General features: G+C 40.3%; 1 protein-coding gene across 5 annotated transcripts; it reads right to left on the bottom strand.

Moving 5' to 3' along the window:
• Positions 1-2,118: 2,118 nt before the first annotated feature.
• On the bottom strand, positions 2,119-22,373 carry PABIR2 (PABIR family member 2). 5 transcript variants are annotated; one of them, XM_010989511.3, is made up of 10 exons: positions 21,326-22,373; positions 19,103-19,181; positions 14,980-15,036; positions 14,634-14,677; positions 14,495-14,549; positions 14,126-14,227; positions 13,756-13,841; positions 13,101-13,165; positions 10,908-11,004; positions 2,119-3,911 (listed from the first exon to the last, which is right to left on the bottom strand). In XM_010989511.3, exons 1-10 carry the CDS (start codon positions 21,421-21,423, stop codon positions 3,842-3,844), a joined length of 753 nt encoding a protein of 250 aa, XP_010987813.1. In that variant the 5' UTR covers positions 21,424-22,373; the 3' UTR covers positions 2,119-3,841. The 5 variants fall into 5 exon arrangements, with proteins under 5 accessions (XP_010987813.1, XP_010987812.1, XP_010987814.1 ...); XM_010989510.3 differs by having other exon boundaries at positions 2,119-4,853; positions 13,101-13,162; XM_010989512.3 differs by having other exon boundaries at positions 13,101-13,162.
• Positions 22,374-23,799: the final 1,426 nt, after the last annotated feature.

Genomic DNA, 23,799 nt, shown 5'->3' with positions numbered 1-23,799 from the left:
ATTAGGCATACAAATGAAATGAAAAGACTATGGGGGGAGGCGTTTATCTACTGCGTTTCTCTGCTGTACAGTTAGTGTTTTCCCTCTGAAATTCATAAAATATTTTATGTGGAGATACTTTGAGATGTTTTTTCATCAAACTTCCCCCCACTAGTTTTAGTATCCATTTATCTTTCTTGCCTTCTAGTGTTATGATATCTACCCAGCTGTGACTTTCCAATTTGATTACTTTGTCTACATGTATTAGTTAAAGAACTGTCCCTTCTCCACCATTTGTATGATCATTGTGGCCTCATGGTCCACTATTTATGGCTTAAATTCATAACCATGATTATTTTGATATTCACATCTCAGATTTGAACAATGAGAGTCCCTCCAAGTTGGCTTCTCTGTCCTTTCGGCAAATCCGTATCATTTTTTTGAGCAGTGTTTTACTTTCTGGCTTAAGATGTCCCAGATTCATACTTTCCTTGCCCCAACCCTGGGAAGGAGCCTTGATTCCTTCTAAAAGAGAATGGTATTTGGTAGAGTTACCAAAGTATAGGCACTTGGTATTATTGTTGCTACTGGGGCAATAAGGTGTAAAGGCCTTCTCAATACAAATACATGTAAAGGTATATTTATATATATGCACATATGTATATCTGATCATCAATTAAAGATGATGAGTTCAAACTGTTATCTCTGATTTCAACCCCACAGAGTTCATGCCAGCGTCCACCCTATCCATATTTGTAACTCTGTTCTCTGATAGTGACAGTCCTGTTTCCCTTTATCCTCAATAGAATTGTTCATTTCTCCTGTATGTAACCAATTTCTGACCCTGCCATCCTGGCCCTCTCCTCAGTCCCAGGCTTCTTCTTGGCTCCGACCCTGATGCCCCCTTGACCCCGCCAGCCCCGACTGCCTCTAGGGAAGGAAGGAAAAGGGGCTAGGATTCTAAATACTGATTTTAAATATCCCTTTCTGACACCCACCCTAACCATCACACCAAAGTGTGAAGGGTCACCAGTAATAGGACAAAATGGCACCGTGAGCCTCCCGCAATGCTGTATTGAGAACACAACACCACTTCTGTGGTATTTCTGCCTCAAATGTATAACTTAAATTTCATAGCAAGGAAATATCAGTCAATAAACTAAAGGGCATTTTTCAAAATAACTGGCCAGTACTTTTTAAAACTATGACCATCACAAAAGACAAGGAAAGACTGGGGGACTTCCAGATGAGGGAGACCAAAGACACGTAAGGACTAAGTAACACATAATCCTGATTGAATCCTGGGCCAGATTTTTTTTTTCCTTTTGCTAAAGGAGCATTATTGGGACCACAGGCAAAATATGAATGGGGCCCATACACTAGATGGGATAGTTTTGTATCAAGGTTAATTTCCTGATTTTGATAGCTGCAATGTGGTTACGACATAGAATGCCCTTGTCTTTAGGAAATTTATACTGAAGCACTTTAGAGTAATTGGGTATCATGTCTAACTTGTTCTCGGATGGTTCAGAAAAAATGTGTGTGACACACACATACACACACACACACGCATACAAGAGAGTGGGAGGGATGATAAAGCTAATGTGGTTAAGTATTAATAATTAGGGAATGTGTGTGAAAAACATGGGAGTTCTTTGGGTTATTCATGTAACTTTTCTGTAAGTATAAAATAAAAAAGCTCATATATTTTTTAAATACTGAAAAGAATAGTGAGTGTTTTTAACCAGAGTCATGCATGAAAGGCTTTTATTTTTTGCCTGTCTCCACCCCCCATCTTGTTCCAAAAACAATTTAGAGTCATGAATATGTAAAAAAAAAGCATAATAAGATAAAATAAATCCAAAACAAGTAAGAAATATGTGTGGCCTTGGCAAGAACCTTCCAAATTGTCAAATCCTACAAAATGCTCTTGAAAATTTGACAGATTATGTTGGAAAGGTTTCTCTTTGTTTTGGGAAACAGCCCAAACTTCAAAACAGCTATTAGGCCCTTTGTGTTCCTGATATCCTTTTATTTAGAACTTCAGTGCAATTAGACACAGAGAATGCAATACGGGGATACAGAGGCAGAAAATAATTAATAAGAATAAAAGAGAGAGGCTTCCAAAATTTTATAGAATTTTATGCATGTGTACACATTTTATTAAATTTGCATTCTAAGATATACACAAGGCCAGCATTTCACAAAACTTCCTATTATTCCAAAAGCAGTTATCATGAAACACAGTGATTATATAAGTCAGTCAAGCAAAAAGAGCATCTATTAAATTTTCTTATCATATCATCTCTTATACTTGTTTTCAAATAGAAGCCTGGAACATGATATATTATTAGAATAGGAAGAGAGAATTTTACTTTATAACAATGATCACTTTTCAAATATTAGACTTTATATAAAAATAAAGGAGTACTGTCAACAAAGCTCATCTGAAGGTTAGCATCTCTATCTTTTATTTATTCAAAACAATCCCTGCACAAACTTAACTTTCTAGTCACTTTAACCAATAAAAATGAACCTTGGTTTAAACAGTAAAGTGAATCATCTTGCCTCCTAGTTCTCATACTATTGGAACAATTTCATTTTCCTAACCCAATTCTACCCCACCAGTGAATTTCAAAAATAAATTTAAACATCATCACATTCCAAAGGTTATTTCTTAAGAGCCGTAAATTAGAGCCAAAAAATGATGGCCAAAAGTGTCCCTTTAAGGCAAAGAAGACAGTAGAGAGCAGGTGGATAAATATCCTATAAGAGAAGACCATTTCTCAGTTTTATACAGGCAGACACTCTGAACATGGGTCTTTCACAACCAGAATAAATACACTGAATACCATCAAAGTGATTCTTCTTTAAAATGGCATACTAGAGAACAATCTTCATAATATTTATTCATGTTAGGTTGGAAGGATTGTGGACATTGCACAGGTGGAAGTCAATATGAGAAATAAAGTCATTAATGGCTATGGTGGACGTTATCATGATTTAAAATAAACAACACAGCTGATGCTGTCACAGAACTACTTCCTGCAAGCTAAGTGAAGCTCTCTTATAATTCAAAGAGAATAGGGTTCCCTTCAAGCCCTACAGGATTGCCAGTCTGTGAGTACCCTCAAAGCGCATCATCTTCCCTCAAAAGTCAAGGATCTCTGCCTTCAAAAGACACAAATGCAGTAGTTTTCATTTCTTACATTCACTTTAAAATGGAATATTATGGGCCTAGTAGGCAAATTTGCATATTAAATACAGTCAATTCAACCACGATGTCCGAACATTAAAAGCAATCTATCACAACAGACATGTTTACACAGTTTTAAATAATAAATAACACAGCAGTAAATTACACTCAGGTTTTTGAAACAGCTCTACCAGGATTTTCCTCTTTTAAACGTTAAATAACGTAGGGTACTGCAGACTTACTATCATGGACACTGCTGACAGCTCAAACAGCTTCTTAAAAGCAGGATGCACAATGACATTGACTCTTGCAGCTCCTAAAAGCTTCCTCGTAGAGATTAAACTGCCTTTACCATAAGGCAGCAGGTGCAAGAACTGGATTTGGATTCTGGTAGCAACACAATAACCAAAACAAGATCGGCCACACCACTCATCACACGACAAAACAAACGACCCCGATGACAAAAAAAGGAATCAGAAAAAAGCAGCAATTGAAACAGTATGTGGCAGTAAGATACATAAAGCCCCTTGTCTACCCTACCTTGTGATCTATCTGTCTGTGATCTATCTGTGCCCCAAGGCACCTCAGGCCTCATTACAACCACCCGAGACAAGCTGTCAAGCTCCATGTACACTTTTCTACACAGTGGTTTGTGTGTAAATAACATTATTCATTCATTTGTAGATGCTCCACACATCTGGTCAAGGCGGGAATTTCTTCTCCTTGATAACACCACCTGGAAACATTAACAATATTTTATATATTCCTTAGGGCAACAGGCTTGAGGAGAGAAAAATATCAACTGTGGTAGCTAAGTCGGAAGAAGCTGTGGTGACTAATTCAGGCGTCTTGTAAGTCCATTTACAGTCTCAGCACTAAAATCGATCCTCGCGTCACACACTCCAACAGCAAAGAAGCGGTATGGACAGTAATGAAAGCCACGACATGTCTTTTCCCCTCGGTGAGAAATGGCAAGGAAGCAGCTCAAACAGGAAAGGGAAACAAAATAATGTACTTTAAGCTGATGCAGGGAAATAAAAATTTAATATAATCAAAAGCAATCCATCTATTATCGTGAAATAAAGAGATTTGAAACTATGTAGTTAAGAGAACAAAAAAAAAATCTCTCAAGCAAGAGAATTTCTGATCAACTCGAGCTGTCATGTGACTGCTGGGAAATCACATATCATTATTGAAAATACATATCAGTGCTTTCCTTAAATGTATAGACTCTAAAATAGGTGCTCTTTCAGGCACTGAGAAAAAATATTTTTATACATATACTCTAAGCAATCAAAAATGAGTATTTGAGATTTAGTCACTTGTTTCAAAATGAGATCAGCAAAAGGAGACATAAGTAAGGTCACTACAGTCATAAAATCGAACTTTAGAGAAGGGAGGTGCCAAAAAAGAATGGCATCAAACTGATTTAGATCGGTTAACACTTTAATCCTCATTATGGATCAAAGTTCTCTGCGTTCCTCACTGAATGTTTTATGTAGGAAACAGCAGTTAGAATCAGAAATGGGTAAGTCACTTGGGTGAGAGATCATCCATCAAGATGAACGGAGAGCATGAATTGGAGCATGCTACTGGAGGCTCGGCGGTTGTGCTGCCTTTAGCCAGTGAGTCTGAGGACAAGCCACTGCTGCTACTACTGCCATCCAAAATATCTGAACTGAGGACAAAGCAAAAAGAATTATAAGCAGATGCATCTATCAGGGTCAAGGTAAACATAACATGCAACAACACAGTTTCAAGAACTCACACATCAGTACAGCATTTGTAAACAATAAGAAGCATAAAAGCAACAGCAAAACTACATAATGTACTCTATTCAGATACCCACGAAAGGACAAAGTCACAAAAATCCAAAGTAAGACATTTGAGGTTTTGTGTCATTTGAGTGCTCTCCTAGGGGCACCAGAGTGTCCAACACATAGTAAGTGCTCCTTGTCATATGTCATGGTTCCCGTGAGGGAGATCCCCTACCTCCAACTCAAGAGATTTTTACTTATATTTATCTTCTTACCTTCCCATCAGCCTTAGAGTAAGAGGAACATTTACTTTTCGAGGTACCTGGACTGTTGGCAGTAATTCTACCAAGTATACTGTGTCATGGCTCTTCCATTCCGGAACAGTCTTTCAATCCTAGATTTTATCACTTCCCCACTCCCAAGAAATCTCCAATTCAAAATAGGTGTTTTTATTTTGAAATATGCATATTTTTCTAGTTCCCTCCATTATTTGCCTTTTATAATTTTCTCATTTTATGAATTTCTTAGACTATTTCCTTTCCTCTTTGACAACTCAAAGGTTTCCTTCCTATTTCTAAAAGACTCCTTTCTTTGGTCCCTTCAGTTACTATCCAGTTCAGCTTCTAAGAGGAATGTTCTCTATCCACGGGCCCAATATCCTCACTGTCCACTTGCCTCTTTAATCCTGACACTTGGCTTCTGCTCCTAGCCTTCCACCAAAACTCCTCACCTGGGCATCAGCAACCTCTATAACCTAGCTCAGCCATACCCATCAATCCAATATATAAGCTCTATGTTCTATATTTGGCCCAAATTCATTCATTCACTTGTAAATTCATTTATGCTAATATTTCTTGAGTATCTGCCAAGTGCAAGATGTATGCTAGATATTAGACGTACAATGGTATATAAGACAGACATATCCCTGCCCTCATCTAACTTAAGAGTATCGTGCAGGAGACAGATATTTAAATAATCATGCTAGTAACTGTATCATAACTTGTGATCAAAGCAGCAAAGATATAAGGGGCTCCGAGAGTGTATAACATGGGTGACTTGAACTAATTTGGAGGAATATGCAGGAACAAGGCTCCCCAAAAGTGAGATCTGACCAGTCATCTGAAAGATGAGTAGGTGTGAACTGGGTAAGGTTTGGGAGGAAGCAAGGGGATTTCTAGAAGCCAAAAGCAGGCTAGCCTGGCTATAGTACAGAGAGCCAGGAGAACACGGTGAGAGAAAGCTAAAGAAGGAATCAGGCAGTTTTAAGATCTACACAGACATACTTTTTATTTCTGAAAAGGAAACAAAGCCTAGAATTAGAGAAGGAATTATGAATCAGCAAATACAGGTTCTGGTTTAAGTTTGCTCACTAGCCCCTTTGCAAAAGTTCATCCTGGTCTAAACTGCACTAAGACTAAACATTATGTCTTTAATAGTACCATTTTTATAAATTTCCAAGTTAATGTATTTCCAGTGTTAAGCGACCAATGGTACGTTGCTGGGCTCTATACCACCCTCGGTGAAATGTAACTTTCCCCGCCCCAGCTTCTCTACTCTTATTTTTCTTCAAAATGTCATTGCTTTCTACTGCCCGTGGATTGTTTTTAGGTGGAAACAGAATACAAATAGGCTTTGGAAAAGTAAAAATAAAAATGGAAACAGTATATTCCACAAGACTCCTACTCTATGCTTACTTCTGTCAAATGCATCATTAATAATCCCACTTTCAAGTAAGAAGTTTGGAAACTTTAGCTGGCTCCGGTATGTCTTCAACCAAATGGCAAAATGGGTCTAAAACATGAATTATTCAAAGTACTGAAAGAAAGTTGCACAGATAATCTAAGGCATCGGAAAATCAAAAGACCTTTATATTTGCCTCTGGAACATATGTGATTTTTCCTCCTGAAGCATTCTGCCTAGACTAATATTAAAATGAATTTACTTTCCTAAAGCACATATTGGCTGGGAAGCCGATGGACACGCTCTATGCTACTTGGCAGGAAGAAACAGGCTTAGATTAAAATTTGGCCACCAAGCAGATAATCTGAATATAAATACTTTCTTATTCCAACCAGACTTATGGTGAGCCCTGGGTTAAAAGATTCCATTTGCAATAAAACCTGCTTGCTTAGGTGAATCTTGTATTCATTCAAAAACACAGAACAGGATGCACACTGTGAAATCTGTCTTCTAACACTGTTGATTACCTTAAAGAAGTAAGCTAATGGGGAAGTTACCAAGGAAAAAATATACAAATCTGAACATTTCACTTCATGTATTTTTCAAGAATTTTTTAAAGAATTTCCTCTCTATTATTAGGTATAAACAAATATAATTTTATTCATTAACTGAAAAATAGCATACTTACATTTAGTCCCCACTGCAATTTAGATTCAGAGCCTGGCAAACCTTTAACCAGATATTTTCGCTAAACTAAAATCTAGTTTCTGTTCTAATTAATCATGGAAGCAGCGACTACAGGTCACAAATTCCCCCTGTTAATATATCCACAAGCAAGACATGTGATTTTTTAATCCAGGGAGGGATCACTGGACAAAAGTGATTTTCACAGTGTCTGCTATTAAACCTTCTACCACGGCTTCTAAAAGCAACAAAGTATAGTCCAATTTGAGTTTCTCTCTTTTTTTTTCTCTCCTAGTTGAAGCTCTGATGGAGGTGCTAATGAGCTTTAGACTAATGGCCCAAAGCCAGACAATGGCAGGAAAGCAAAGGACGTAGACAATTCAAATTGGACACAGGCGTACACAAAACAAAAGTGAACTAATTCACTCCAGCCACTGACTATACATACTGACGCAATATATGAGCCACCCTACCAAAAATACTTCAGACTCAAGTGGTGCCCTCTGTCTAAAAAACTAAGGGTGAAAGCATAAGGGAATCATTAAAACATTCAATGATAAAGTAACAACACAACTAGGTTGTCCAGTGTGACTCATGCTATCTGTCACCCAGCTGGTTGAGCCACCCTGTGCCTCATCCGGTCAATAAACTGGGTTCGATCAGATTAACGGCAGGCAGGGAAATGCACTAAGAATTACCCCCAGCCCTATCAACTCCAGCACAGATTGTCATGTAAGGTAAGACTATGGGGCATCCCTCGACCCCTTGGTGTGGATTAAACTGGTCCACAGGGTATGTTCTCTGGTCTCTACTATCTTACCTTATGAACACCCAGCATCATTTTGCTGTATAACTGCTAAACTTTTTAAGAAATTTTTTTAATGGCGGTACTGGGGATCGAACCCAGGACCTTGTACCTGCTAAGCATGTGCTCTACCACTGAGCTATACCCTCCCCACCTCTAACTTTTTAAAATCACACTTCCAAGTATACTTCTGAGTTATGGTCAAATTCCTGATGTTCGTAAGGACTAAATGCAGAATGACAGAATTCCTGCCTTGTGATTAGCAACATCCCCCAGATTTGGTTGGCAAAGATTTTAGAATTTTTAGTAAAAAATGTTACAAAAAAGTAGGCCCACTATTTGTTTGGATAGCAGCTGGAGCACCGGACACAAACTCCAAATGGGTCCACACTCAAATTTCACATTTAATTTATACTTCAAAGATGAAGATTTTAAAGATCATTATCTAGTATATAAACTGAAGTTTTAAAGTTTGTCTTTTCTGGGGGTGGGGGTACAGCTCAGTGGTAGAGGGCATGCTTAGCATGCATGAGGTCCTGGGTTCACTCCCCAGTACCTCCATTAAAAAAATATTTTCTTTGTAGGGTGGGACAGGAAACAAACTATAACGATTTAAATGATGAGATAATGCCTACTAATGATCGGCCTTTTCTCTCCCATGTATAAAGATGGTTTCCTTAGTTATCAAATAGATTGTTATCCTTGGCAATAGAAACCAGAACACAGCTAGTTCCCATCTTTGTCCCCATTTCTAAGAATATGGACGTCTGGTCAATGAAACTGCTTTAAAGACACAGGGGGAAAAGTTTCTGCAAAAGCAGAATCCAATTTTTACATCATGAATAACTCATATTTAAATTATCTTAATTGTAGATGTAAATGTCAGCAATATTAGTATGCAAGGTGTTCCAAAAGTCTTAGTGCAATTTTCAGCTTTAATATCCTCAGAATTCCAGATGCTACAAACTTACTATAAACATCACTTGAAAGTTTAATCACCTAAATATCTTTGACACTTAGTTTTCTGAATTCTAAGTAATAAATTTCTTTTTTAACATATTACTCGAGCCATATGTTGGCTTGTTAGCACTCTATGAGCAGCCATGAATAAAGCAAATCTCTCTAGTGTGAGGCAACACTTCTTGCATTTACAGACCAAACCTACCCTTCATCACCAATGTGGATGTTCCCGGGGCTCCTACAGCCACTCACAGGTCTATGGAGAATGGGAGCAGTGGCAACAGAACTAGAAGTGTCACAACCACCACCACCATAGACAGCTTAGGTTGTGCTGCTCAGAGGAATAAATGTCTGGACGAGGGGAGAGGACCCTTGGTAGATACTATACATTCTCTTTCCTGTCTTACTTATTTGTGCGAACCTGTTTCACGGCATCATGCACAGCCTACAACAATATTTAAAAAAAATCACCTCACCCTGTATGTTTTTAGTGTGGCAAAAAGCTTCCATATCTTTTAATATGAACTTGGGTACTTGGTTAGTAACTGGGTAAGCAAATCTATTTATAATGTCATGTGCCTATATTAAAATACACTTTACCATAGAAGTGATATGCAGTTTCCACTAAGTATAGAGTTTCATCCACTAGTCCTCTTGACAAGCTTTAGAAGTTTTCTCTTTGCAATCATCTACATACCTGGAAAGGCACTCTACCAAAATTAGCACAGTGAGCTACCAAGGACAGACAGAGATGAGAGAGAAGGGAGATGGTGGGGCTGAAAATAGCTGGAACAATCTAAAAGGCATCTGTTCCAAGGTTAGAACAGTATTGATCAATGAGTCTAATAAGCTAGAATAATCTATGACTTCTTGGTCAACCAGAAGTAGAGGTTATTTTGGACAAAACAATGATAAGTGATTTGGAAAGAAGGGATTGTCAATGCGTATAACTTATAAGTGGCATACATGATTCTTCCATTTAGAGGGCACCATCTTTTTAAAGTGAATGCCCTCTGGGGCTCTTAGAAAAAAAATCCTTAGCCATAAAACTTAGGGAACAAAAAGTTCTGAAAGGCACTACACAATTGCCTCTAGAACATGGGTGCTCAGTAAGTTGATTAAAACGTACTGAAAGATTTCATAATAGCACCTGGCCACTCCTACTAGCCTTTCCCCTTCCTTCCAATGTGTATGTTGACATTCAAGTACTCAACTTCAGGTGCAGGAAAAGAAGTTAAGTTTCTCTCAAAAACACTGAAGGTCCTTAAGTTACACACCTCAACTTGGATGAGCAAGACTGAAAAAAAATAAATGTATGTGAACAGACCATAGGCACCTGGAAGTACTACTATTAAAACGAAACCTTAGTTGACACTGTGGACTACACCCAAAATTTCAAAAAGATTTTACAACAACAGATAATGCTATTTAGAAAATGCCATGCTTCAGAGAAAGCTGGGGTTCTCTGCTAAGTCAAAAGGATGTAACACAAGATGCAGGCAGGGCAGCCACGATTAATGCATGTTACCCAGGAAACCCAGAGACTCTCACGCCCTCCAGCTGATGCTCTCCTAGACCATCAGCACCTACTGAGAGAGGCTGACCTGACAGGAGCTAGGCATGAAGGTGGAGGTGCCAAAAAGACACATGCAATTACCCAAGGAAGTACTGAGGACTTTCAAACAATCTGGTTTCTCACACTTGTCTATACCTCCACAGAGATGTCACCTCTAGGGACCATGAATAACAAGCTGAATGTATTTTAAATGATCCCAATATACTTTTGATGTGGTTCTTTTTAATGCATCATACCCTAATATTCTTTTGATTTTATTTCATTTTTTACCATGAACTGAGGTCAGATAATTGTGCAGCCTCCGGAGACAGCATATTGGTAGTGCCCTGGAAGAGCCTCTTGGGCTGGCTTTCAGTCTCCATTTCACCTAAAACAGAAAGAGATGATGTATTTTACAGATACAGGCTTACTGCTAAAATGGGGTGATTTCTGTTCAACCAAAGATCAGAATACATCAAGCTGCTACTTGAAAGCTGTTTTTCTACGTATTAAAGCAAGTAGAAGAACTATACTTCCATATAACCTCGACCAAAAAGTCAGCAGGCCTAAAAATACCTTCTCATTTATTGTATGTAGCACGTCACCCATTAGTCATGTTCTTTAATAGAAGGGTAGAACACTGATGGCATTAGGCAAAATGAATCAAGACTAACCAGAGCAGAAATCAAGTGTTCCCCCGACAGCCGAAGCTCACAGTGAATAGTAATTTATGCCAGATGATTAGTAAAGACTATTGATTTTATACATTTTAATATTGGAACATTTCCTGAGTTGAAGTCAAATGGATTAAAAAGTATGCAGTCTGATAAAGAGCTTTCTATGCTTATATTTAAAAATATAAGTGTGAAAGCACAACTGTAATTGAAAGCAATTTATTCATCAATTCACAAAATTGATGTTGCACTGGCTGCTTCAATCCTATAGATTTTCTCAGAACTGGGAATAGAAAGCTTTGCATCAAAAGGAATAATGCTTAACATTTTGCCACTGAAAAGACGAACAACCATGAATTAGAGAGAAAAAGCCCCTTTCCAAATAAGCAATGATTTAAAACATGTGCACACTTTGGTTTTGAAGCTCTTTATCTCAGCTTTAAAATTGAACATAAAGACAATTTAATTCTTGGGCCTATCTATACTCCAGTAGGAAATTAGTCATCATGAACTTAAACCTGTACAAGATTCTTATGATGGAAAAAGCTCAAGCAAGAACAAATGCAACATTCACTTTTTCCATATTATTAATCGATTCGTATTATCTTTCCTCTGGAGCTATTCTGAAAATTACTGTAATTCAAGAAAGGTTACATTTTTATTTGTTGCCGGGCTTTCAACACCTCATTAGCAAAAGACTTTAGCCCTTTTTAGCAAAGAACCTCTCCATCTGCTGGTATACTTTGGAATAGCTTTGAAACGCAACAACCATATTAAATTCCACCAACTTCCTACAACATATTTAAAATTAATAATAATAACAATACTAGCTTTAATTTCCAAGTTTTATTTTCACATAATAGCTCCTGAGAAGATTCTTAGGATTGTAAATAATTCCTTGCAGCATGAAGGAAAAAGACTACTGGTTTATAAACTAAAATTTATTCACTAAATAAAAATACTGTCATTGTATCAGCACCTATTTCCAGAGGACACCATCTTTAATTTTAAGTTTTCTGAAATATAGCACTTCTCAAATCTCTGTGTGATTCAATCACTGGAACGTTTTTGCCAAAGCCACTGGTATCCGTTTACCTAACATTAGAATTGTTGATTTGTTTACTGGCCCCAGAGGGGATCTGCACAAAAAAAACACTTACTGAATTGGTTTTTTTTTTCAGATTATTAAAACTCTCATTTAAAATAGCATCCAATACTGGCAATCGTGCAGTCACATCCCCAGGAATAATGAGTAAACCTGTGTTAAATTTCTTTGCTTTTTTTTTTTTTTAAAAAAAAAAGACTCATTGGGTGCCCTCTGTAAGCATCTAAAGCTAGCATTGAGTGAGATCATTTTAGTTTAGAACTTTGGGGTTTAAAATAAGGTAATTAACAGAGCACCTATAGAGATTCAAATACAAGGCAGTTCTCTGTCTGCCAAAGTATCATTTGGTGGTGGCAGAGGTGAGAGCATACAGCATGTTTATGGACTTATATGCTATGACATTAGCAGATACTTCTGCAATGTATCAACTTGCATCTCTTTTATATTCAAATCACCAAGAGGCAAAATTTTTGGAATACATATTAATAATATGAATATATGAATAAGATATGAATATGAAGGATAAAAAATATAGACAGTATCAAATAACTAATTCACAGAATTTCAAATCAGTAAAGCATACATTGGAAGGAGTATTTCACTATTTCTTGAGAAAAAAGGAGCCATGCCTTGAACTAATTTCAGAGAAATTCTAACTTGTAATTCAAACTTGACAAGGTTTAATAGCAGAACGGGGGTGCGTACCTTTTCTTTTAAGAGGACCAAGAACACTGGGCCTAATGCACTTGACTGGACTCTGACTTCTCCTGCTTTAAAGAATAAACAAACAGGATGACATGAAGTACTTCAAAGATGCAAGATAAAACACTGAGGCCCACCAAATAAATCAATAAAACTGATAGCCATGTAGGGAGAAATGGACAATGTCTGTGCTGTTGGTTGAGTAACTGAAATGCCAATACATGATCTGACATGGCATATGACAATCTGGAATAAAATGGTATTTTAAGCGATTTAAAAAAACTGTGTTATAAATCAAAATACAGTTTAAAAAAGATAAACCTTATAATAAGTTATTTGGGATTCTGACTGGTCTACAATCTTAAAAATTTTTTCCCTTATCCTAATAAAGGATATATCATCGTATGTGTGTGTGTATGTGTGTGTGTGTGTGTGTGTGTGTGTGTGTGTGTGTCCCCTCTAAACATGAACTGGCACTGAGTCTCAAAAAAATAAATATGGTAAAATATTAATGATAGAATATTGGTGGTAGGTATACGGATATTCACTGTGAAATTCCTTCAGTTTTGCTGTTTGAAAATTGCCATAATAAAATGTTGGGGGAAACGTTCACCAGAGAGATAAATTTAAACTGCATTTAAACAGCAGGTTTACTTACCTGGAAAAGCGTCTTGGACTAGGAATGGGACTTGGTGGCAGCCCACTGCTGCTCACAAACATTTGTAAGGATGGTGAAAAACATTGCTAGAAAAAAACATATTAAAATAGTTCTAGTGCTCCAGTTATCAAAAGGTTCTTCTCAAAATTACAAAAACAACATCCTTAGAATTGCTTAGCTGTCTGTCTCTCATATATATTTATGAGAGAATATAGATAAATAGCTAGATTTTTTCCAAATTACTATCATAGAGTTTCATTAATTTTCCTTCCAGTTACTCAGTTCTTTAAAAATAAAGCGATTTGTGTGTGTATTTTAGAGAGTAAACAGCTCAGTGTGTGAGAGGTAGTATCCTATTCAATGAACCTACCTTTCCAAATCCTCTGGTGGGTGATGGTGCAGGAGAAACCGGAGTGAAGTCAATCCTTTTTGGAGAATATAATTTCTCCGCCTTGTCAAAATCACTATCACTCTGTAAACATAAAGTGTTATTTCCTTGTAATTCACACCTCAACACATCACAGCTCTTCTATACTACTCAAACATGTCTATATTTTTAGAGTAGAAATATACAGACTCTAAAGTTGCAACCTCATATTCTGGTGGAAAAGCAGAAATCAAACACTGCATTCAAATTTGGGAATGGAAGGGCCATAGGTGTATGAAAAAATGAACGAAGACAAGGGACAATGTAACAGGTTCGAGAAAATAGAACCAAGCAGACATGTGAAAACTTTACCAGGCTCAAGCTCTCATCCCACGATTGGCTTATCTGCATTGCGGTTTGCACTTCTCTAAAACCAACAAAAATGAACAGCCATCAGTGCTTATAAACCAGATACACCTTAGGCTCCGCCCTGCTCTGGTGAAGCACTAACCTTTCATGTGCAGTTTCTCTGTTCATTATATCCATGCCTTCCTCCTGCAAAGACAAACGTGTTGAAAACATAGTATTTATCCACACAGTTCTCTATTTCAAAGGAAAAAAAAAAGGACTTCTCTACCTCATTTGACATCAGCACAGTAGAGCAGAACTAACAGGCTAAGACTGTCACCCATGCCACCTCTGTATTTTATCTGCCCACTCAGAAGAACTTTAATCTGTCCACAACTACCCAGAGTGGCAGCCTGATTCATGTGTGATATCTAAATCTGCACAATGAAAATCAAATCAAAATGTAAAATTCAGAAAGTTATAGACTTCAGCCAGTAAGTAAAATTTACCCTTCTGATTTGATGCAGTCTGCTGCTAGGAACACGATTAGGTGAGGATGACAGCAACTGGAAAGAAAAAGTAAACATTTACTATTTTCTGAATCACAGAGCAGCAGGGTGCTGTCAGTGCCAGTCTCCAACCTCTTCTTAGATTATTTTTCATATTCTTCTTAGAAATCTAGCTCTTTAAATCACCAAACGTTAATGCACTAGAGAGGCAGTACATTCAGTCTTTAGAAAGTACACCAGGTGTCCAACCTCAAGGCACCATCTGTCGCTAGACAGGCACTGACTTTAACATTTTTCCTAAATGAATGCAGAGCTGTGTACATTTATATATAAAAAAAAGACTCCAGGTCTTAGAAATAGCCATTACCCCACTTATCTAAAATAAGGAACTCTATATGAGGGGAAAGCAAAAACACTGATTTCTATTCATTTTTATTACCAGTGCACCAGTGGAGGAAGATGGGCAAATAAGCCCAGTATCATTTGTCTATGATTAATGTTTATCGAGAACATTTCAAAACTGCAATAAGGAAATTGTATTCGCATGGTCTAAGTCAATTCTAAAATTTGATCACTAACGCTATCACTACAGAGCTTACTAGTTCAGAAAAATCAATGTAGAAGGCAAGGTGCATTTTTAAGATAACTGTTGCTTCCCCTTAGATCGTTTTTTAATAACGCAAAGATGAAATGATTTGGAGACCAAATTATGTTCCTTCAAAGTCATCATAATTTGATCGCAAAATGTAAGGCACAATTCACATCGCCATTTTACAGGGTTCTAATAGCCATAATGTAAACAACTATTACTTATTCCCTGTTGCAATGCAAATGAATTTGTAATACTATAAAACCAAATACGACAATTATCCTGCTACAGGAGGCCTTATCCTATTAAAACTTTAAAAAATACTCATGTAGTGAGCAGTATAAAATAGTGATAAACTGCTCTAAGTTTTTTAGGCAAAAGCTAATTCAGGTGAAATTTTTGAAAGTTATCCACTGAAATAAGATTTTACCTCAAAAGAGATCACCCCGTTCCCCACCCCTTTCTTTTACTTTTTCCTCTCCTGGGCTTTAAAAAGAGAAAAATTTTTAACAAGTAATTTTTTCCATTATGAAAGTAATACAACTTTGCTGGTGAACTCTTAATAAGGTCATTTGAAAAAACACTAAGCTCCAAAGAAAATAAATAAGGCAGGAAAGACTCCATCAGGATACTGTGGCAGAGAGAACCAGTGTGTCCATCAGGGAACAAAAGAAACCCCACAGGCAGTGAAATAATCAGGAAAGCCAAAGTATGGACTGCCAGAAGCTGACTGCGGAGAAAGTCCCAAGTTTACATGGTACGTCTTCATCACGCACAACTTGTCAGTTTGAGACAGAAGTGGGAAGTAGGCAGAGTGGTGTCTAGTACCAGCAACCAGAGTACAACGTGGGCTGAGCAAAACGGCTTGAGAACCTCAAGGAGGCACTGGTTCGTGTTGTGAAGTAAAGCAGAGAGCTCATGTGGGACCAGAAAAGGGGCCCCTGACCCTGGTGGCAAGTGGGCGCTGGTGACTTTTGCAGGATGGTTTTTTCATTTTTAATTGAAGTATGGTCAGTTTACAATGTTCTGTGACGCAGGATGGGTTTTTAATGAAGTTGTGGTAGATGTCATGAGATTATCAACCGGCTGAATGGTTGGCAAGGAATTCGAGGCAGCTGAGTGTAGATTAAGCTTTGAAAAAGCTCGGGGAGGGGAAGGGGAAAAGGGATAGACAGACCAATGAAAAAATAAATGTTTGTTTTCCAGATGCTAGATGTGTGAGATGGGAGAACGGGGGAGCAGGAGAGGCGGCAAGGAAGGGACTGAAGACACAAGATAAAGAGGAGACGACAGACCGAGCAAAGGGACAGGGGAGTCAACAACTTCTGAAACATCAGGAGAAAGCACCACGTGTGAAGGTAAATGCATCTGCAAGAGAAGAAAGCTGAGAAAGCTGACGTTTATATGAGAGAGGTGTCTGCCTTCTCTAGAAAGTGCGAAGGGCTGAAAGTGAAAGGTGATGTGATCAGGAGACTGTCATTTTGGAAAAGATTTAGAATATTGCTTTGGAGAACAGCAGTGGCCACTGGCACCCCAGAAAGATGGATCTGTTTTCCCTCCAATGACTGAATCCTCTCAATTCCCTCCCCAGAATTAAGGCAACACTTTTCCCCTGTCCCAGCAAGACATACAATTTCAGTCACTCTGGGCCCTCCTTCTCCCTGCCTTCTATCTAATCGGTTGTCAAATCATGAAGATCCCACTTCTGCATGTCTCTTTCACCACCCCCTCCCCTTCCCCCCTCCCCACTTAAGTCAGCAACACCTTGCTGTATGCAGGTTAATACGGCACATAGGGAAGTGTATTCAGATTTTGTAGAGTACACAGTGGAATAGTGCATATGCTGTAATCAAGGTTATGACAAAAGTAGCCAAAGGCTGCTGGGGAAGGCGTCCCAAATCAGAAAGCCAGAAAGGAGATGGGGACAGGGCAAGGACCAACAAAGAACAGTGGATCAACGTGGCTCCTTGAGCAAACTCGTGCATTCTAGCACAGCCAGAGCGAAGGGTATTCGTGAGAGATGGGCCCCATCAGAGCTGATACGGATCTTCACATCTTAGAAAAGAGCCAAGTGCAGAGAGGCAAAGCCATTGTCCCCTCTCCGCTATGCTATTGATATAAGGAACATGGCTTTATAATACATAGAGACATTTTCCACATATACAGGAAAAATGAGTAATTGTAGTTTCTAGGATTGTCAGGGAAGAAGGCGAAGTAATTAGTTTAGCCTCCAGATAGCTACCATTTCCCCCTTTCAGTATTTTTAACCACTTTAGCTCAAAATCTTTCTTCAAAGTGTTATATTCCCCACTCCCAACCTTTGGCTCCTTTCTTAAACAGATTTCACCAAATAGAATGGCACTGGAAGATCTCCATTCTAATCCCAGCTCTGCCACTTACTAATTGTGTGATTCTGAGCAAGTCATTTAGATCGGCTGAGTCTTAGCTGTTGCCTCTTTTAATTGGGAAAAACATCATTTGCCCTGCCAACTTCACAGGGGTTGCTAAGAGAATGAAATGTGTGTGAAAGCACTCTGTAACATGTGAAATAGCCTCTGAGTGTCGGTGGTACCATAACTTGAGAAAAGGTTAATCATCCAGGTGTCCATAAGAACGTCAATTATTTTACAGTTCGATGCCAGTGACACCCTCAGGGTCTATTAACAGGCTCTTAGCCCTAATCCCGAGCCAGACTAATTTTTTCAAAACCACTGTCCGCTTTTCAGTTTCTCCCTCTCTTCCCTCGTTAGCAGCTTCTAGAATAACTTTAACCCAAATGTCCCTCTTCTGATTTGCTGCTTCACACACACTACTAAGTTGGAAGATTACAACTGTGCATAAATTTTAGATGATTCAGAGGTCAGAGAGCCTCTCCTGTAAATAAACTGATGAACCTTTGTGCACAGACTATGGAAATCTGGTTCAGCCATCTAGAGATCTATTTGCTTACATCTCAGGTCCCTGATGGGACCTTCCAGAGTAGTGCAGCTGCTGGACAAGCGGGCCCCGCACATGAAGTGCTACTGTATCAAAACTTCCTGCACACGACCAACGAGAAGAGGTGACCCTCAGGAGCTCTGGCTCTATAGACCAGTCACCATCAGCACCTCTACTGAGAATATAAATACGGGCATTTTCAAGGAGACTTGACTTTGGATAGCTAGCCCTGTCCAACAGAAATAAGCGCTCTGCTACCGTTTGTGTGATTTTGGCATCCTCAGACAAATAAAGACCACTGGGCTCAGCTGTAATTAGAAGTTAATCCTGACTTACCTCACCACGATGCCAGTACTGACAAAAAATAATGAACAATGTTTAAAAATACCAAGTCCCACAGCCAGGAAAAAATGTTAACCAATTTCCTTTTTGCACCAAAAGCTGAAAACAGCACAAGCAGTACACAAGATAGATAAAAAGCACTTTTTTTTTTCCTTTTGTAAACAACTGGGTATAGCACGTCATCTTCAGAAAGCACTACATTGGAAAGTGTTTCCCCCAATCCCAACCACCAAGGATACTTACTCCTCTACTTACCAAGCTGTGACGGCTCATGATCGTTGTACTGTTCCTCCGAGCTCTAAATGTGTAAGGTTGAAAAACCTGTGAAAGGTCACTGAAAAATAAAAATAAAATGATTAGTGTCTTTTCGTTTAAAATGTCCTTCAACTCTATGAATGCCAGTTCTCCAGTTAACAATGAAATCTTTGATGGCTCCTCATTTCGGACAACGAACTCCTCACCGTCCTCTTCAGAGCATCCCCCCGAGTGGTGCCGAGTGGTGCGCTGTGGATTATAGGTTGGCCGAGATACTGATCTCCTCCGGGTTGGGGGACAGTCAGGAAAGGTATGGGGCGGAGCTCCAGACTGGTTGCCTCCAGCTGCTTCTGGTCAGAACTCACGCCCCCAAAACCGGTTACCACCAGACACCAGCAGCCTCATCTGTTTGCCCCAGAGGACCTACATGCAACCTTACTGCTCTCTATGTGTGCGGTGACGTGAGTGGGGCCGCGGAGCCCTGTGCTCCAGTATGAGTCCTATCAGCTCATCTCCCATATCGCCCTAAACATGTGCTCTACCTTGGAACCCCGCTCATCAACTAAACCAACATACCTGGAGTTTTGCTCATGCTGCCTCAAATTCCCTCCCTCCCCCCACCATCTGGCAGAACCCTTCTTCTCCTTTGACGCCCATCTCAAATGCCATGCCCTCCCCAAAGCCTCTCTTCATCCCACAAACCCCTCCTTGGCACCCTGGGAAATCAGATGCTTCCTGAGACACTGACTCGACCTTTTATTAAAGAAAAGTGTGCATGTATGTTAAAGTCCTTGGGAGAGGTGTTTGGGTCACCCCTGCAGTCCCCAGCAGAGTGCCGTGCCCAAGGCAAGAGGTCAAGGAGGATTTTCAGGACTGAACTGGATTGGACATCATGGGACCCTGGAGATCACCTAATCCAGCTCTCTGAAATTTTAAATGAAAAACAGAGACCCCGAAAGGCTAAGTGACTCATCCTGATCACAGCCAGTTAGGGAGAAAATTGGGACTAGGCCTGGTCGCGTCACTCTTGTCGCATCATGCTACCTTTCAAGTAATTACTTAAATCATGATTCAAAAAACAGCATGTAATTTCTACCACTGTCTGAATGCAGGTCAACAGGGATCACCCCAGTCCTCAGCAATTGCTTGCTTACGTGATTCAAAACAACCCAAAAAGCCCAGTTTATTCCTATAGTATCAAAAATAACTGTAGCGCCGAGGACAGCATTAGGAAAGCAAAGAGTCACTCCACCATGCCCTCAGTTTTGAAATATAATAAAAGAAGAAAAGAGTAAATCTGTTTTTTCCTCAAGATAAGTATACTATAATCAGTGTGATGGACAAGGATTACCTCTTTCTTTGCCTTCGCTGTGCTTGATTCATGTTTTTGGCTAATTCTATTCCCATCCCCCTTTTTGGAGTCACTCCATTTCTACAGGGTCTCTACAAATTGGCTCTCTAGCTAAGATGAATTGTCTACCTACAAAAGTGAAATGTAATAGGCTCAGGAGGTCTGCCAATCTAACCTCCACTATCACAAGATTTGACCTTAAAATAGACCCTCTGGTGACTTACACACATGAAAACACAAGCCCCTACTACTATAATGCAAGGGTCAATTTTGTCCCTCGTTTTTCGAAAACCTGTGTTTTCACTGACCTAAGCTACATGCCACCCTTCTTTTTTCACTCACTGGAATGCATTTCAGGCAGTTTTAGGATCTGAAAATATTATGACAAATCCAAAATCACTTAATAGGACATGAACACGCCATTTAATTACAAGTTATTAGATAAATTGTGATTTATTGAAGTAAACCTCTGTTAATGCCAGGGTTCCTAAACTAAGCTTAGAAATAGCAGCTCTTAGAGACAGGTGTCAAGTTGCAACCCTAGTTCCAGGGGCTTCAGTCTGACATTCAATAGTGTAAGTTAGGCAGGGCAGCAACCTGTTAGAAGAGCCATAAGCTTCCTGTGATTCCCTTTAGAGTGGGCCAACAGAGCCCCAGGTAGAGAGGGCCCCATTTTCCCCGCGCAGCCCAGAGTTTGGGGTCAAACTTTCACTCCACCTTGAGACCCAAGTCACTGTCAGGCAAAGAAGTCCCCAACCCCTCAGTTTGGAGAACCCAAATGAGCTCCAACTCTCACCTGAGGGAAGGAGACTAATGGCAGGGGGTCGAGGAGCCCCTGAACCCGGCACTCCATCATCCCCAACCCTGCTCACCTGAGCCCATGGATCAGGGGAGCGCTGTTGGATCTCCTCAGGGTGCCCCCATCAGATGTGTCAGGCTCAAAGTCCAGCTCCATTTTCTCCTGAGCCATGTCGGCGACTTGCAGGCAGGCACAACGGACAGTGCTCAGCTCCTGGTGCTTAGCTATGGACTCCCAAGACTCTCTCGCTGCAGGACTGAGCTGCTGGGGACTGTGAGCTGGAGGCGGGGGCTTAAGGGGCGGAGGCTTGGGGGCGGGGGCTAGGGCGGAGAAAAGCAGGAGAGGAGGAGGAGGGAAGGAGGGTGAGGATGAGGAAGGGAGGATGACAGTGAGGGAGGGGAAGGGGATGGAGAGGTTGTGGAGGGTGACAGAAGGAAGAGGAAGGAGGAGAGAGATGGATGGAAGGAGGTAACAGCAAGAGGCAGGGAAAAGGGATAGATGGAAAAGCAGGAGGACAAAGGGGGAAATGATGAAGAGGGGGAAAGGAAGCAAAAGACAGGATGAAAGGAGGAGGGCAGGGTGGAGGGAAAGAAGGACGAGGTACGGGGAAGAGGAGAAAGGAAGGAGAGGAAGGAGGAGGACAGAGGGGGAAGAGAAGATGGGGAGGAAACTAGGCAGCGGCGGAACTCATGCTGCTATCTTTCGGCCGACGACCTCAAGCGGGGCCGGGCTACAGACACCCGGCTGCCGGGGCAGCACTAGCACCGAGGAGCTGACAGTCGGGCAGGGCCCGGCCGGGCGGCCTCGGTGGCTCCAGCTCCCCATGCTCGGGGAACTGGTCCAGCCCCCCATGCTCAGGGACCCGGTCCCGGAGGCTCCTCAGCCCGGTAATCGGTGCTTCTCCCCTCCTTGACCCCCCTCCCTGCCTAGAGGACAGGTGGGGGGTTCGGCCAGCCGCCGACTCGGTGCCTCCTCTTTCTCTCTTGGATTCCAGTGGCCCGGGGGAACCCCTTGGGGCCAAGACCAAAATCTACAACCTGCCTCCCACGCTTCAGAAGCGAGAACCTCCGCGCGGCCAAGTCTTCCGCGTCCGGGCACCCATCGGGGTCTTGCGCACGCGCCCGGCGGCCGCGCCAATGGGCCGGCGGACACGGAGCATGCGTGGGAGCCCCGCCCCGCAAACCTCCTCCAAAGGGGAGGAGCGTTTCCAGGGAGCCCGGCGCCTTTCTCCACGGCATTGGCTCGAGGGTCCTGGCGCCCGATTTTGAAAAGAACCAATCGTTTGGAGACAGTGGCGCATCATCTTCCAGGAGGAGTTTGGGCTAGTATTCAAGGGACTAAGAAACACGTGTTTTACACGTTTATTCGTTCCCAATTTGTATGCTCTGACTTCTGTGATTCCTGCTCATTTCTTAAATCCCTCGACTTTGTTGGTCTCTGGGAGGGGCAGAATTCTTTTTCAGATGATCCATTTGGATGCACTAGACCAAAGGGAAGTGAAAAAAGCAATGGTGTAAAAATAAAGAGAATCTAATGAGAGTTCATATAGATAGTGAGAAGCACTCATCTCCATTAAACTAGCACTGTTAGCTTCAGTGATATTACGAGAAGTCCTGAAGAACAAGTAGCAGAACCAGATTTTTTTTCTTCCTAGGATTTGCAGAGGCACTAACAATTACAATTCAGTGCATGTGAGACCTGGAATTACTTACTTTATTGAACAAACACCTACATAGCAGTTACTGTGTGCTAGGCAGTATTCTTAAGAGCTTTAAAAATATTAATTCATTTAATCCTCACCACTTGAATGACCCTGGGAGAGAGATGGCCACTGTACTGGGTTAATCATACATACATAGAAAGCACAGGAAACTTTTGAATAATTAGAAAATTGGTTTCAAACTTTTGCAAAAATAGTTTTACCTGCCTCTTCAATTAGTTGTAGCATATTAAACTTGCCAAGTCCAATCTTCATTTTATTCCTCAATGTTTATGTGTTCTACTTGTAACATGAGAGTTTTTAAACCACTTTTCGTTTCCTTTAAATTGCCTATATTTTCCCACCATCTGGATTAGAAACCCAAGCTCCGTTTTTGATTAATTTATGTATCTCTTTTTATCCCAAGTTCTCAGCAACACCCCACTCCCCCCCAATCTTCTCAAAAAATATAGTACATTCTGCTGTTCACAACAGCTACCGAACAATCATTTTTTACCACTTGCACCATCCCTAACTCTGAAAAATCAAACAATTTAGTAGAATCCCTAACTTTCAAGGGCTTAACAACTAGGAGAAACTTAAGGACATATGAAAAGACAGATGCTACTTTGCCATCATTTCCAGGTTTTATTCATATCATTCTTGCCTACCTAGTTTCTTTTACCCTTCATGTAAATCTTTTGGGAGGTTTGGGGTGTTTGTGGTTTGTGGGCTTAGGATCAACTTGATTTATCTTGTTCTTCTGATAACTAAGAGCTAACATGCTGCTTTGAAGTTGCCATGACAACCGGTAAAATAAAGAGCTGATTATGATATGTTTCTGGGAT

The sequence above is a fragment of the Camelus dromedarius genome, chromosome X, assembly GCF_036321535.1.
Source record: "Camelus dromedarius isolate mCamDro1 chromosome X, mCamDro1.pat, whole genome shotgun sequence".
NCBI lineage: Eukaryota > Metazoa > Chordata > Mammalia > Artiodactyla > Camelidae > Camelus > Camelus dromedarius.
This window is presented reverse-complemented; position numbering and strand designations above follow the sequence as displayed.

Coding starts and splice junctions, on each gene's coding strand:
- PABIR2 (XM_010989509.3), bottom strand. CDS start 21,423: ATGGCTCAGGAGAAAATGGAGCTGGACTTTGAGCCTGACACATCTGAT. Junction 15,037..19,102: donor TCATGAGCCGTCACAGCTTG/GTAAGTAGAGGA, acceptor TTTTCTTTCCAG/TTGCTGTCATCCTCACCTAA. Junction 14,678..14,979: donor GACTGCATCAAATCAGAAGG/GTAAATTTTACT, acceptor TTGTCTTTGCAG/GAGGAAGGCATGGATATAAT.